We start from the raw sequence: 17,337 nt of genomic DNA on the forward strand, positions 1-17,337 counted from the left end.
GACTTTATTGGCTGGGTGAAATTGCTGTACCAGGCGCCTGTAGCAAGTGTATGTACAAACTGGCTGAGGCCGGGGTACTTCGAGCTTCACCGGGGAACGAGGCAGGAGTGTCCCCTCTCCCCGTTACTATTTGCCCTAGCTATAGAACCACTAGCTATGGCTCTGAGAGCCTCGAGGAACTGGCGGGGACTGGTTCGGGGAGGGGTGGAACATATGGGTCTCGCTATACGCGGATGATTTGCTCCTGTACATTTTGGACCCTGTGGAGGGGATGGGGGAGGTTCTGCGGATCCTGAGGGAGTTTGGTAGTTTTTCAGGGTACGAATTGAACATGGGAAAGAGAGAGTTGTTTGTGATCCAGGCCAAGGGGCAGGAGGAGAGACTGAAAGAGCTGCCGCTCAGGATGATAGAGAAACGTTTTCGTTACCTGGGTGCACAGGTGGCCAGGAAATGGGATGGGCTGCACAGGCTCAACCTGACCCGGTTGGTGGAGCAAATGGAAGGGGACTTTAAAAGGTGGGACATGCTCCCACTGTCACTGGCAGGGAGGGTGCAGACCGTGAAAATGACTGTCCTCCCCAGATTTTAGTTTGTCTTTCAGTGCCTCTCCATCTTTATCCCCAAGGCCTTTTTTAAGCGGGTGTGTAGGATCATTACGGGCTTTGTGCGGGCGAATAAGAACCCACGAGTAAGGAGATCGCTGTTGGAGGGGTTGGGGCTGCCGAACTTTCGCAACTACTACTGGGCGACCAACATAGCTATGATTAGGAAGTGGGCGATGGGGGGTGGGGCGGCGTGGGAGTAGCTGGAGGCGGCGTCATGTAAAGGTACTCGTCTGGGAGCTTTGATAACGGCTCCTGTGCCGTTCTCACCGACCCGTTGCTGCACATGTCCGGTGGTGGTGGCGACACTTCGGATCTGGGAACAGTGGAGGAGGTACAAGAGGATGGAAGGACCGTCGGTCTGGACCCCGATGTGCAACAACCACAGGTTTGTCCCAGGTAGGATGGATGGTGGGTTCCAGAGCTGGCAGAGGGCACATCAGAAGGATGGGAAATCAGTTCATAGACGGAAGCTTTCCCAGTTTGAAGGCGCTAGAGGACAGATTTAATCTGCCACCAGGAAACATCTTTAAATATCTGCAAGTATGAGCCTTCCTGAAAAAACAGGTAGTGGCCTTTCCGACGCTCCCGCCACAGGATACAGGACAGGGTGGTCTCCGGCACCTGGGTGGGGGAGGGGAAGATGTCGGATATCTACCAGGAACTACTGGAGGTGGAGGAAACCCCGGTGGAGGAGCTCAAGGGCAAGTGGGAGAAGCAGCTAGGTGAGGAGTTGGAAGCGGGTCTGTGGACAGAGGTCCTGGGCAGGGTTAATTCCTCCTCATCATGTGCCAGGCTCAGTCTAATTCAATTTAAGGTGGTCCACCGGGCACACATGACGGCAGCGAGAATGAGCAAGTTGTTTGGGGTAGAAGACAGTTCTATGAGGTGCAAGGGCAGCCCTGCAAACCATGTCCACATGTTTTGGGCATGCCCAGAGCTTAGAGTGTTCTAGCAAGGGTTCGCGAGGGCAATGCCCAAGGTGCTTAACACACGGGTGGTGCAGAGTCCAGAGATAGCAATCTTTAAAGTGTCAGAAGACCCGGGAGATCAGGGGGCGAAAGAGGTCGACGTCTTGGCCTTTGCCTCCCTAGTAGCCCGGAGACAGATTTTATTAATGTGGAGGTACTCGAAGCCCTCGAGTGTAGAGACTTGGGTTAACGACATGGCTGGATTTCTCAGCCTCGAGAAAATAAAGTTTGCCTTAAGAGGGTCTACGCTAGGGTTCTCTCGGAGGTGACAGCTGTTCATCGACTTTCTCGGGGAAAATTAAAATGTCAGCAGCAGCAGCAATCGGGGGGGGGGGGGGCTTCATTGGGATGGTGTGGGAAGACAGGGTCGGGTCGCGTGATGTGATGTCTATTTAATTGTTATTGTATATTCTCTTTTTGCAGCATGTTAATGTTCACTCTAATTTGTTTTGTTATTATGGTTACTACTGTTTTATTATGAAAAATTCTGCAAAACCTTAATAAAAATACTTTTTCTTTTAAAAATGACCTGCCCTTTATCATGTACCTATGTCCCCTTGTTCGAGACTCTCACACTAATGAAAACATCTCACCATCTACCTGGTCAAGCCCCCGCAGGATCTTGTATATTTGAATAAGGTAACCTCTCACTCTTCTGAACTCCATGGAATACAGACACAGACTACTTAGTCTCTCTTGATAGGACAACCCCCTCATCCCAGGAATTATAATAATCTTTATTAATAATAATCTTTATTATCGTCACAAGTAGGCTACATTAACACTGCAATGAAGTTACTGTGAAAATCCCCTAGTTGCCACATTCCGGCGCCTGTTCAGGTCCACGGGGAGAATTCAGAATGTCCAATTCACCTAACAGCACGTCTTTCGGGACTTGTGGGAGGAAACCCACACAGACATGGGGAGAACGAGCAGACGCCGCACAGACAGTGATCCACGCCAGGAATCGAACCTAGGACCATGGCGCTGTGAAGCCACTGTGCTACCATGCCGCTCAATTAGCCTGGTGAATCTCCTTTGGACTGCCTCCAACCTTACTATATCCTTTTTTAGGTAAGGGGACCAAAACCGTTTGCAGTATTCCAAGTGAGGCCTCACCAACACCCTGTACAATTGCAACAAAACTTATTTTTTATACTCCAATCCCTTTGCGATAAAGACCAAAATGCCTTTTGCCTTCTTAACAACTTGCTGCAGCTGCCTGCTAGCATTTTGTGATTCATGCACTAAAACACCTAGATCCCTCTGAACTTCACTCACATGCAGTTTCTCTCCATTTAGATAATAATCTGCCTTTAAATTCCTCCTTACAAAGTGCATGACCTCACATATTGAACTCCATTTGCCAGGATTACGCCCAGTCATCTATATCCCGTTGCAGTATCACAATATCCTCATTACCACATGCTCTTCCATCTGTTTTCGTACCATCGGCAAATTTGGAAACCTTACATTCTGTCCCTCCCTCCAGGTCATTCATGTAAATTGTGAACAATTGTGGACCAAGTACTGATCCTTGCGGTCCTAGATCTTGTCCTGTGTAATGAGACAGGATTGATTCATGATCTCATAGTTAGGGATCCTCTCGGAAGGAGCGATCACAATATGGTGGAATTTAAAATACAGATGGAGGGTGAGAAAGTAAAATCAAATACTAGTGTTTTGTGTTTAAACAAAGGAGATTACAAGGAGATGAGAGAAGAACTAGCTAAGGTAGACTGGGAGCTAAGACTTTATGGTGGAACAGTTGAGGAACAGTGGAGAACCTTCCAAGCGATTTTTCACAGTGCTCAGCAAAGGTTTATACCAACAAAAAGGAAGGACGGAAGAAAGAGGGAAAATCGACCGTGGATATCTAAGGAAATAAGGGAGAGTATCAAATTGAAGGAAAAAGCATATAAAGTGGCAAAGATTGCTGGGAGATTAGAGGACTGGGAAATCTTAGGGGGCAACAGAAAGCTACTAAAAAAAGCTATAAAGAAGAGTAAGATAGAGTATGAGAGTAAACTTGCTCAGAATATAAAAACAGACAGTAAAAGTTTTTACAAATATATAAGACAAAAAAGAGTGGCTAAGGTAAATATTGGTCCTTTAGAGGATGAGAAGGGAGTTTTAATAATGGGAAATGAGGAAATGGCTGAGGAACTGAACAGGTTTTTTGGGTCGGTCTTCACAGTGGAAGACACAAATAACATGCCAGCGACTGATAGAAATGAGGCTATGACAGGTGAGGACCTTGAGAGGATTGTTATCACTAAGGAGGGAGTGATGGGCAAGCTAATGGGGCTAAAGGTAGACAAGTCTCCTGGCCCTGATGGAATGCATCCCAGAGTGCTAAAAGAGATGGCTAGGGAAATTGCAGATGCACTAGTGATAATTTACCGAAATTCACTAGACTCTGGGGTGGTCCCGGTGGATTGGAAATGAGCAAACGTGACGCCACTGTTTAAAAAAGGAGGTAGGCAGAAAGCAGGAAATTAGGCCAGTGAGTTTAACTTCGGTAATAGGGAAGATGCTGGAATCTATCATCAAGGAAGAAATTGCGAGGCATCTGGATAGAAATTGTCCCATTGGGCAGACGCAGCATGGGTTCGTAAAGGCAGGTCGTGCCTAACTAATTTAGTGGAATTTTTTGAGGACATTACCAGTGCAGTAGATAACGGGGAGCCGATGGATGTGGTATATCTGGATTTCCAGAAAGCCTTTGACAAGGTGCCACACAAAAGGTTGCTGCATAAGATAAAGATGCATGGCATTAAGGGTAAAGTAGTAGCATGGATAGAGGATTGGTTAATTAATAGAAAGCAAAGAGTTGGGATTAATGGGTGTTTCTCTGGTTGGCAATCAGTAGCTAGTGGTGTCCCTCAGGGATCCGTGTTGGGCCCACAATTGTTCACAATTTACATTGATGATTTGGAGTTGGGGACCAAGGGCAATGTGTCCAAGTTTGCAGATGACACTAAGATGAGTGGTAAAGCGAAAAGTGCAGAGGATACTGGAAGTCTGCAGAGGATTTGGATAGGTTAAGTGAATGGGCTCGGGTCTGGCAGATGGAATACAATGTTGACAAATGTGAGGTTATCCATTTTGGTAGGAATAACAGCAAACGGGATTATTATTTAAACGATAAAATATTAAAGCATGCCGCTGTTCAGAGAGACTTGGGTGTGCTGGTGCATGAGTCACAGAAGGTTGGTTTACAAGTGCAACAGGTGATTAAGAAGGCAATGGAATTTTGTCCTTCATTGCTAGAGGGATGGAGTTTAAGACTAGGGAGGTTATGTTGCAATTGTATAAGGTGTTAGTGCGGCCACACCTGGAGTATTGTGTTCAGTTTTGGTCTCCTTACTTGAGAAAGGACGTACTGGCGCTGGAGGGTGTGCAGAGGAGATTCACTAGGTTAATCCCAGAGCTGAAGGGGTTGGATTATGAGGAGAGGTTGAGTAGACTGGGACTGTACTCGTTGGAATTTAGAAGGATGAGGGGGGATCTTATAGAAACATTTAAAATTATGAAGGGAATAGATAGGATAGATGCGGGCAGGTTGTTTCCACTGGCGGGTGACAGCAGAACTAGGGGGGCATAGCCTCAAAATAAGGGGAAGTAGATTTAGAACTGAGTTTAGGAGGAACTTCTTCACCCAAAGGGTTGTGAATCGATGGAATTCCTTGCCCAGTGAAGCAGTTGAGGCTCCTTCATTACATGTTTTTAAGGTAAAGATAGATAGTTTTTTGAAGAATAAAGGGATTAAGGGTTATGGTGTTCGGGCCGGAAAGTGGAGCTGAGTCCACAAAAGATCAGCCATGATCTAATTGAATGGCGGAGCAGGCTCGAGGGGCCAGATGGCCTACTCCTGCTCCTAGTTCTTATGTTCTTATGTTCTTGCAGTACTCCACTCATTAGATCTTTCCACTCTGAAAAAGACTCACTTATTCCAACTCTGTTTTCTAAGCGAGTCAGTTTTCAATCCATGCTAACACACTTCCTCCAATTCTTTTACTTTGTGCACCAGCCTCTTATGCGGCGCCTTGTCAAATGCCTTTTGGAAAGTTAAGTACACTACATCTACAGGTACACTACATCTACAGGTGCACTACATCTACAGGTACACTACATCTACAGGTGCACTACATCTACAGGTGCACTACATCTACAGGTGCACTACATCTACAGGTACATTACATCTACACTATCTACTCCCCCTGTTACATCCTCAAAGAATTCAAGCAAACTTGTCAAACATGATTTACCTTTCATAAAACCATGTTGACTAGGTTTGATTATACAATAACAATAAGCTTTATTGTCACAAGTAGGCTTACATTAACACTGCAATGAAGTTACTGTGAAAAGCCCCTAATCGCCACATTCCGGCGCCTGTGAGGGTACAAAGAGGAAAAATTCAGAAAGTCCAATTCACCTAACATGCATGTCTTTCGGGACTTGTGAGAGGAAACCGGAGAACCCGGAGGAAACCCACGCAGACACAGGGAGAACGTGCAGACTCCGCACAGAGAATGGCCCAACTCGGGAATCGAACCTGGGACCCTGGCACTGTGAAGGCACAGTGCTAATCACTATGCTACCGTGCTACCCATGATTATATTCAGCTTTCCTCAATGTTTCGTTATTTCCTCTTTATTGACTCCAGCTTCTTGCCAATAATAGATATATACAGGTGCATAAATCATTGAAAGTAGGCAGAACAGGTGAGAAAGGGGTTAATAAAGTATCCAGAATCTTAAGACTTTATTATTAGGGATATCACGTATAAAAGCAAGGAAGATGTGTTAAACATATAGAGAACACTGATTTGCCCTCAACAGGAGGATTGCCTGCAGTGAACAAAGGTCCACACATATAAAATATTTAGAGGCGCAATAATACATTTGAATGACTGACTTCATTGCTTTCCCAGTCAGAAAATTACCTGCAACATTACATGGGAGCCATCTAGTGGTAATAAGTTAATTTAATAACATTCCAATTGGAAGAACCAATTCTAACTAACCTCATCATCGTACAGCTACAAAATAATTGCCGAACTTCTAATAAGCTTTTGCAAGGGATGGTGCCAACACAAGAGGGAAATTATACCATTTTAATAGCCAATATGTGGCATCCCCTCCCCCCAGTTGAATCCACAATTTAAAATATTGCAAGACAACTGGAGATGACACTAAAAATAAGTCCGGTATCACACAACAGAAGAAATAACCACGAGGCAAACTAAGGATTTCTTTCACCTAACTCCAATAAGCTGATTACAAAGCAGCATTAACAAAAACTTAACTGGAACGAGGGACATAGGAAGACAGCAACCGTTGCAGGTTCTACAGTTTCTCAAGCCAGTTGCACAACTCAATTAGATCATAGCTCATTTTACATCAACTTAATTTTGCCATCTTTATCCCACATAGCTTGAAACTTTTACCTATTTAATACACATCAGTCTCAGTCTTAAAAATTTCAATTGGTCCGTTGATAAATTTAGAGGGGGCAAGTTCCAGGTTTTCTACGGTTCCGTATGTGTGAAAATCTGCTTTCTCTCTTCTGTTGTGAAAAATATTTTATTGGACGTATTTTCAAATATATACAGAACAGAAACTAACAAACAGCAACATTAAACGATACACAATTAACCCTATTTACCCGTACCGATCGCTCCACTCCCTCTTTTCATCCCCCCGCTGATGTGTTAATGTCCCTTAAAGAAGTCAATGAACAGTCTAACCCCTCCTCCGTCCGTCTTATGGTGAACTTAATTTTTTCTAGGTGGAGGAACTCTGCCAAGTCGCTCACCCATGCCCCTACTTCTGGCAGCACGGAATCCCACCAGCACAGCAAGATCTGCCTCAGGGCTATCAGGGAGGCAAAGGCTACCACATCAGCCTCTCTCCACAGTCCCAAATCCTCTGACACTCCAAATATCGCCACCCACGAGCTCAGCGCCACCTCCACTTCCAAAATCTTCGACATTACGTTCTCAAACTCTTTCCAGAAACCCTCCAACCTCGGGCATGCCCAAAACATATGGACATGTTTCGCCGGACCTCCTGCACACCAGCCACACCTATCATTCAACCCTGAAAAACAAAACAGCTCATCCGAGACCTCTTAATATGAGCCTAATGCACCACCTTAAACTGTTTGAGACTCAGTCTTCCACACGACAATGATGACTTTCTCCTCCGCAGAACTTCACTCCACACAATAGCTTGCGTCTCCCCACCCCCACCCCTCCTCCCACTTTCTCGGGACCTCCTCCACTGGGCGCCCTCCCTCCTCATCAGCTCGGAGACCTTGCCCTCATCTATTTCACCCTCAGACATCAGCTTGCACTGGAAGTGGCAGCCACTTCCAGGAACAAACCCACCTACTTCCTGAAGAAGTCCCTCACTTGCAGGTCGCTGAATCCATTCGTTTCGGCAGCAAGGACACCTCAAGCTCTTCCAATTACATAAATTCACCCCCCAAAAAACTTTTATCCCCAAACGCCTCACCCCTGAAACATCGCATTAAGCCCTGCCGGAACAAACCCACGGTTGCCACAAATCGGCACCCACAGGGACATGCCTTCCATCCTATAGTGCTGCTGATATTGCTTCCACACCCTTAACACTGATACCCCCACCGGGCTGGTGGTGTACTTGGCAGACAGGAATGGAAGCTATTCTAGAAACACCAAAGAACAAAGAAAAGTACAGCACAGGAACAGGTCCTTCGGCCCTCCAAGCCTATGCCAACCATGCTGCCCGTCTAAACTAAAATCTTCTACACTTCCGGGATCCGTATCCCTCTATTCCCATCCTATTCATGTATTGATCAAGGTGTCCCTTAAATATCACTATCATCCCTGCTTCCACCACCTCCTCCGGTAGCGAGTTCCAGGCACCCACTACCCTCTGTGTAAAAAAACTTGCCTCGTACATCTCCTCTAAAACTTTGCCCCTCGCACCTTAAACCTATGCCATCTAGTAATTGACCCCTCTACCCTGGGAAAAAGCCTCTGACTATCAACCCTGTCTATGCCCCTCATAATTTTGTAGACCTCTTATCAGGTCGCCCCTCAACCTCCGTTGAATAAACCGAGTTTATTCAACCTCTCCTCATAGCTAATGCCCTCCACACCAGGCAACATCCTGGTAAATCTCTTCTGCACCCTCTCTAAAGCCTCCACATCCTTCTGGTAGTATGGCGGCAGAATTGAACACTATACTCCAAGAGTGGCCTAACTAAAGTTCTATACAGCTGCAACATTACTTGCCAATTTTTAATACTCAAACCTCCTGGTTCAGGGAACGTTACCCACCTACATGAACCCCAGTATCATCTTATTCACCACACTAAAATAGACTTGGGCATGAAAATGAGGAGATTCTGAAACACGGGCAGAAACTTCGACAACATAGTCATTTTTACCGTCTGGATCCTTCCAGCCAACGACAAAGGCACCACATCCCACCTCCTAATGTCTTCCTTCATTCCTTCCACCAGCTTTGCCAGATTCAACTTGTGCAGCTAGGCCCAGCTCTGTGCCACGTGTATCCCCAGATAACAAAAGCTTACCCCACCAACCGAAACAGCAACCTCCTTAAGCTCCCCCCCCCCCCCCACCCTGTCCGCCAATTGGGAATAACTCACTTTTCCCCATATTGAGCATATACCCTGAAAAAAGACTGAACTCCCCCAAGATCCCTATAATCCTGTCAAAACTCTCAACTGGGTTCGCAATATATAACAAGAGGTCATCAGCATATAGGCCCAGTGCTCAATCCCCATCCCCCCCACAACCCCCTCGAAGAACGAAGTGCCATTGCCACCAGTCGCTAAGGCAAAACAGCAAAGCTGACCCAAAATACTCCGAATTGACACTATTGGTCTGCACTCTCACCTTAGGAACCTAATACAACAACTTCACCAGTCGACAAACCCTGCCCCAATCCGAACCGCCCCAGCACCTCTAATGTGTACGGCCACGCCACACGGTCAAGCACCTTCTCCGCGTTCATAGGCACAACCACCTCGTGGCCCGTTGAGGACATCATTATCATATTCAATATCCTCTGAACATTGGTCGATGGCTGCCGCCCCTTCCCGATCCCCATGTGGTCCTCCCCCATCACCCCCGGCACACAGTTCTCTGTCCACACCACCAGCATCTTCACCGATAGCTTCATATCCACATTTAACAACGAGATCAGGCAGTACAACCCAGAATGCTCAAGCTCTTTGTCTTCCTGTAAAATTAGTGAGAAACTCTGGGGTAAGGAAGAGAGGAGGGAGCTACAACAGGGGGGGGGGCTTCTGCCACTCCTTCAGCAGCGCCTCCTCAGGCCCCGCCGAGTATCTCCGGTCCACCACCTGAATGGCCCCAGCAGCTTCAGCCTCTCTGCCTGTTCCACCCTCACCGAGATAAACTCTCCTCTAACCACTGCCTTCAACACCCACAACGTAGCCACAGGGACTTCCCCCGTCTTATAATGCTCCACATAGTTCCAGGTAGCCACCCCTATCTTCTCGCAGATTTCCTTATCGGCCAATAACCCCACATCCAACCTCCACTGCGGCCGCTGGGAGCTCGCCCCCTCCACCCGATGTGGCGCGTGGTCAAACACCACGATCGCAAATACTCGGCCCCAACCCCCGCCAACAGTGCCTTGGCCCTGTCAAAAAAAATCAATCCGGAAGTCCCCCTTGGACATGCCAAAAGAACAAAAATTCCTTTATCCTCGGCGTCTCAAACCACCACGGGTCCGCTGCCCCCATTCACTCCATAAATCCAAACTCCTTCAGCATTGCTGACACCTTCAGAGATCTGGGGCACGAGTAGTCCAGACTCGAATCCAGCACCCTATTAAAATCCCCCCTCCACCTGGAGATGTTGAGACGTGGGTCACTAATTGGAATCATTGGAGGCAAGAGGTTCAGTCTCCAATTGGAGAGAAATGCTGTTTTCTAATTCCACTTATTCCTCCCATTGGCTTAGTTTTAGCTTCCCTTATACATTGCCCTCTTCCCCCCCCCCCCACTATGAAAATGGTTACAAAGCACTATTTATCTCCCTCCTTTTCTAATTTTCCTGTCGTTTTTGAAGATCCTATGCACCTGGACTATTTAGCTCCCAATTATGCTCAGGTTGTCGCCCAGTTTGTAGCCAGTTTGTAGCCAGGGGCAGCACGGTAGCATGGTGGTTAGCATAAATGCTTCACAGCTCCAGGGTCCCAGGTTCGATTCCCGGCTGGGTCGCTGTCTGTGTGGAGTCTGCACGTCCTCCCCGTGTGTGCGTGGGTTTCCTCCGGGTGCTCCGGTTTCCTCCCACAGTCCAAAGATGTGAGGGTTAGGTGGATTGGCCATGCTAAATTGCCCGTAGTGTCCTAAAGAGTAAGGTTAAGGGGGGGTTGTTGGGTTATGGGTATAGGGTGGATACGTGGGTTTGAGTGGGGTGATCATTGCTCGGCACAACATCGAGGGCCGAAGGGCCTGTTCTGTGCTGTACTTTCTATGTACTGTTCTATGTTCTATCCCTACAACAGCATCTACATCATACCTTTTCAGCTGAATTTGTGTTTCCAACTGACTTACTTTGTATCTGATGGTTGTGTATTCATTTATCCAGGCAACTCTCCTCACCCTGAATCTATTGTTTCACTGGTCTTTTTCTCACTTTTTCACTTACAATATGGATTTTTCCCATCACATACTGTAAGAACAGAGTAAGACAATGCCCAGACAATGGCGAAATAAGTTTTTTTTTCCCAATATGGTGCACCCAGATTTTGTTTCCTCAGTACGTACCTATTAATTCCATGGGGTGCTGCATTATGAAATGTTCACACAACCGAATGAACATGTGTGTTACTTCTTCAGTGGGGCACTCAGCATGTCTAAACAAAACAAAATTAAAATCTAGTCACATACACGTAAAACTGCACTAGTCACATTGACAACTGCTCAAACCCAAGACAGCTTTTAGTTCTTAAAAAGGGGAAACGCTAACCAAATTCATAGGTTTCCTGAATCTATAAGAGTTTCAGCTCATCAGATCTCAGTTACACATTTACAATCAGGAACATTTTGCACATGCGTTCAAACCTTTCCCCAATCCATCAGTGGTTAGGTATATTAGCTAGTACTTCATCGGAACAATAAACTTTTACTCTTTCCAACATAAAAATTTAAAGGCAAAACCAGGCAGGATTAAAAACAAATTTAGACTACAAAGATCATGAAAATACGAAGCTGTACATATGAACCCTAAAACCAGCCTGTGTCCAGTAGTTTTGGTCCACATCATTTGTGCTGGAACAGAGAGAGACTGACATCTGGTGACAATCAGTATGTATTACACACTTACACAATATGCAGTCGATGACTAAGGCAACGCACGTTTATATCATGCCTTTAAAATAGTAAAAACTCTCAGAAGCATTAACAAAATATGACTGCTGGTCACATCAAGAGATGTTAGGGCAAATGACCAAAATCTTGTTCAAATGGATAAGTTTTTTAAGGAATGAGGAGATTGTTGTTAAAAGAGAGGGAGAATGTTAAGGCACGGATACCAGGCTGTCAATGGTGAAATGCTTAAAATCAAAATATATGCAAGAGAATAGAATTGGAGGAGTGCAAATATCTCCAAGGGTTGCAGGAGGTTGCAAAGCAAGCGAGAGATGGGACCGTGGAGGGATTTGAAAACAAGAATGAGATTTTTAAAATCAGGGCTTTGTTCAACTGGGACCCAATGAAGATCAATGAGCACAGGGGTGCTGGGAGAATTAGACATAGTGTAAGCCAGGATATGGGTCATAAAAATCTATAACCACGAACAGATTCAACAATGAATTCTGGCTACTTCAATACCCATTTGGAATATGACACAAGCAATCAAAATCCATGTCTCCGAAGACCAATCCAGCTGATACGGGAACATTGGTCCAGATTTTCTGTCCGCCTGATCATCAAAGATAGGATATCCTCCTCACCAACATATGGTCTTACAGTCAAGTAACAATCTGACATACTCGGGGAATGATACCTTACCTTCCAGATATGTCACACTGGCAGGGCAGACCCACTTGGAGGAAGCACGGCAAGGATACAGAATGTACTGGAGGTCAGGGACTTCAGTGTCCATCAACAAAGAGTGGCTCGGGGGCAGCACGGTGGCCTAGTGGTTAGCACAACTGCCTCACGGCGCTGAGGTCCCAGGTTCGATCCCGGCTCTGGGTCACTGTCCGTGTGGAGTTTGCACATTCACCCCGTGTCTGCGTGGGTTTCGCCCCCACAACCCAAAAAATGTGCAGAGTAGGTGGATTGGCCACGCTAAATTGCCCCTTAATTGGAAAAATAATTGGGTAATCTAAATTTATTTTTTTTAAAAACAAAAAAAAACAAAGGGTGGCTCGGTGGCAACACTACTGACCAGGCTGGCAGAGTCTTAAAGGACATAGCTGCTGGACTGGGACTGCGACAGGTGGTGAGGGAACCAACATGAGGGGAAAACATACTTGACCTCATTCTCACTATCCTGTCTACCACCTGTCCATGACAGTCCCAGTAGGAGTGACCACCACGCAGTCCTTGTGATGACAAACTCTCATTTTTGATACCATCCATTGTATTGTGTGGCACTACCACCAATTTCAAACAAATCTAGCAACTTAAGACTGGGCATCCATGAGGCAGCAGAATTGTACTCGGTCACAATCTGTAACCTCATGACCTGGAATATCCCTCACTCTACCATTACCATTAAACCAGGGGATCCACCCTCGTTCAATGAAGAGTGCAGGAGGAAACTCACACAGACACAAGGAGAAAGTGCAAACTCCAGACAGTCAGCCAATGCCGAACTGAACCTGGGCTCCTTGCACTCCTAGGCAGCAATGCTAACAACTGTCCCACCATGTCGCATCCCCACATCCCCCAACCCCCCATCATACCTGACTACCCCTCCTGACATAACTATCCCTCCTCAGCCAGATCAGACTACCCTCCACCAAAGAGTGCAGATTATCCCCCCCTCCCCTCCCCACCCCGCAGAGGCCCAACCCATCACCTCCCCATCCCATCACATGACCCAATTACCACCCTCCCACCTAACTGACCCATTCACTAACCCACACTACTGTCATAAATGCGAGTTGGGTCCTCTCCTTCCTCCAACTCTGCTTCACTCACTTTTCTTGCCATGGAGAGGCTGCACTTATCCATTTACACTTCAGCTAGAATAAGATCTGGTTGAAAATGGGTGGTAGGCCACTGTCACTACCTCCCTCAGCAGCTCCTTCTTGTCAAGAAGGGGACTATAAGCTAACTAGACTGATATCAGGGTAAGCATCGTAATTGCTTTTGCCTTCCTTCCTATCAGAGGCCCACACAATCTTAAATCAATAAAAGTTTCAATGGTTTTCAATACAAGTTCTGCTATGTCATAAAATATAACATAAAAAAGGTAACAAAGAGTCTAATATAAGGAACGATAGTCTGCTCACTCAAGTATTCATCCAATCTTTCAGAAAAACTACTTCAAATGGCTGGAGCCATTTTTAAAACCTATCAGTGAAATCAGACATCGGAGTCTAAAAGCCACCCCCAATTCATTGTTGCAGGGGATGTACTCAAAATCAATTTAGCATTCAGTAAATGAGCTGAAATGTGATTGACGTTGATAATGTAACTAGCAATTGAGTGTAATTGTGAGGTCAGAACTTAAGATAAATGCTTCCCTGCCTCATTTGAATACCAGGTACACAAAAAATTGTTTTTGTTTAAACAGTCATCTTAGAATGATTACCATGATGCCAGCGTTGGACTGGGGTGAGCACCAGGTTAAAGTCCAACATGTTTGTTTCAAACACTAGCTTTCGGAGCACTGCTCCTTCCTCAGGTGAACTGATTCAAGGTAGAATGATTACAGCACAGAATTGATCAGGTAGAATGATTACAGCACAGGAGGTTATCCGGCCTGCCATGTCTGAGCCAGAAAAAGCAGTCTCTGCAAAAACAACTTGAGCTGGTCTCAAATATCTGTTGTTTCCCCACAGCTCTGTGAACGTTCTTTCTTCAGGTGCTTATTCAAATTCCTTTTGAAAGTCACAGCTGCATCTGCCTCCAGTACACTCTCAGGCAGTGCATCCCAGATCCTAACCATGTCCTGGCACTTTTCCTCATGTTGTCATTATTTTTTTGCCAACCACCATAAATTGGTGTCCACTGGTTCTTGACCTTTCAATCAACAGAATAAATTTCTCCCTTTCTACTCCATCCAGACCACACATGATCTTGAACACCTGGGCGGCACGGTGGCACAGTGGTTAGCACTGCTGCCTCAGAGCTCCAAGGTCCCAGGTTCAATTCTGGCCCCGGGTGACTGTCTATGCAGAGTGTGCACTTTCTCCATGTGTCTGCGAGGGCTTTCTCCGGGTGTTCTGGTTTCCTCCCACAGTCCAAAGCTGTGCAGGTTGGGTGGATTGGCCACACTAAATTGTCCCCCGAGTGTCCAAAAAAGGGTGGTGGGGTTACGGGGATAGGGTGGAGGCATGAGCTTCAGTAGGGTGCTCTTTCCAAGGGCCTGTGCATATCCGATGGGACGAATGGCCTCCTTCTGTATTGTAAATTGTATGATTCTACCAAGTATCCTCGGAATGCCCGGTTCCCAAAGAGAACAGCCCCAGCTTCTCCAGTATATCTACACAACCGAAGTTCCTCATCCCTAGGACCACTCTCAAGAATCTTTTCTGCACTCTCTCCAATGCCTTCACATCCTTCACAAAGTCTGGTGCTCAGAACTAAACACAATACTCCAGTTGAGGTCAAACCTGTGTTATATAACTTCCTTCCTTTAGTACACTATTCATAAAGCACGTGGTCTGTTATACTATATTACTAACTACGCTCTCAAACTGTCCTGCCACCTTTAGTGATTTGTGTATATACAACCATGCATGTCTCTGTCCTTCATGCCTCGTATTTATTTAGTACCTTAACCATGTCCTCTGTATCCAAACTCGGGTCCCTTGCCACGCTCTCTTTTACTATTTGTATGCTTGTAGATCAATCTTTGGCCTCCATCTATTTCTCATCTGGATGCTGCCTCTCTTCGACATCAATTGAAGTCACAGCATTGAATTTCACACGTAATCTGATAACACCCACACCTCTCGGCATCTACTGTTGATAAATCACCAGACTTATCCAACGGCCAGTACTGATGAGTAGAAATAAATATTAGGAAAACTGAAACCATTGCTTTTGGTCCCTGCTCCAAACTCTGTACCCCAATTTCCAACATCACCCTATCTCTGGCATCAGCCTGTGACAAATTTGATTTTGAGATATGCTTTTCACCTGACGTTTGTGACATCATTAAGACTGCCTATTTGCACTTCTATACCATAGCTTGACTTTCATCTGTTTCAGCTCACCTGCTGCTGAAACCCATATCCATGCTTTGTTAAAACTAGACTTGACTATTCCAATGCATTCCCTTCTAGTTTCCAACGTCCTATCTTTTGTTCTTGGAAGTCCACAAAACTCTTCTACCCATCTCTTAACTCTCAGCCAGCCCCATTCCCTCATCACCCCTGTGCTCACTGATTGACATTGGCTCCTGGCCAGGCAACCAACATCTTGATTTTAAAATTCTCGACCTGGTTTTCAAATTCCTCCTTGGCATCACCCCTCCCCATCTCTAACGTTCTCCAGCCCCACATCTCTCCAATATACCTACGCTCCTGTAATTCTGGTTTCCTAATGTCTCCAATCTTAATTGCTCCACCACTGGTGGCCATGCCACCAGTTGACTCAGCCCCAGATTGTGGAATATCCTCCATACATTTCTGCCTCTCTATCACATGTTCCTCCTTCAAGACACTGCTTAAAACCTATCTTTTTGGCCAAGCCTTTCTGCAGTTAATTCACCTCTGGTGGCTCTGTGCCATACTTTGTTTGATGTTTATAACACCTCGAGACATTTCATTATGTTAAAGGTGCTATACAAGTTGTCATTGTAGAAGACCTTTGGATCCCTTTATGCCAGCTGCTAATCTCCCCTCATACTCTTCGCCTCTCATTTCCTTTCTACGGTTCCCTCTGAACTTTCTGTACTTAGCCATGTTCTTTTATATTATCTACCCGACATCTAACGAAAGCACCCTTTTTCTGCTTCATCTTACTCTCCATCATCTTCATCATCCACTGAACTCTATCTTTTGCAGCCTTACTTTCTCCCTGGTGAGAAATGCACCTTTACTAACACACAAGCCATCTTCTCGTTAAAGGCAGTCCACTGAGAATTTCAAAGCAAGATCTGTCAGTTTTGCCTGCCAATCTTTAACTCCAATTTTCCTGGGGCACATCCATTTTCATCCCACTGAAATTGGTCCTCCCCAAATTCATTATTTTTAATCTGATCCTCCTTGCCCTGATTGTGTTATTATGATCACCATCCCCTTAAGTTCCCCCAGGGACACCTGATCAACTCCACCTACTTCATTCTCATAAACTCACTCCAAAAACTCTTCGCCCTTTCTGCCTACTATTACAATCCTAGTCTATATTAGGGGTATTTCCTTGAATCAAACCCTAACAGCCTAGCCTCCTCCATCCAGCTTCCTAATCTCCTTTATTATCAAATTCCCTCTTCAATTAATTTCATTTCATGTCCCCTCCTCCTTATTCAATGCCTCATCCACAACCAGGAACAATTTTTAAAAATTATATGTGAAGCATATTCAATC

General features: G+C 45.7%; 1 protein-coding gene across 1 annotated transcript in view; it reads right to left on the bottom strand.

The window, feature by feature from the left end:
* The window catches only part of rngtt (RNA guanylyltransferase and 5'-phosphatase), a 519,190-nt gene that overhangs the window by 454,000 nt on the left and 47,853 nt on the right, over positions 1-17,337 (bottom strand). Inside the window, exon 4 of the mRNA XM_038799337.1 lies at positions 11,393-11,481. Coding sequence (XP_038655265.1) covers positions 11,393-11,481 — 89 coding nt within the window. The remainder of the gene's footprint in view (positions 1-11,392; positions 11,482-17,337) is intronic.

This window comes from Scyliorhinus canicula, chromosome 6 (genome assembly GCF_902713615.1).
Source record: "Scyliorhinus canicula chromosome 6, sScyCan1.1, whole genome shotgun sequence".
In the NCBI taxonomy this organism is placed as follows: Eukaryota; Metazoa; Chordata; class Chondrichthyes; order Carcharhiniformes; family Scyliorhinidae; genus Scyliorhinus; species Scyliorhinus canicula.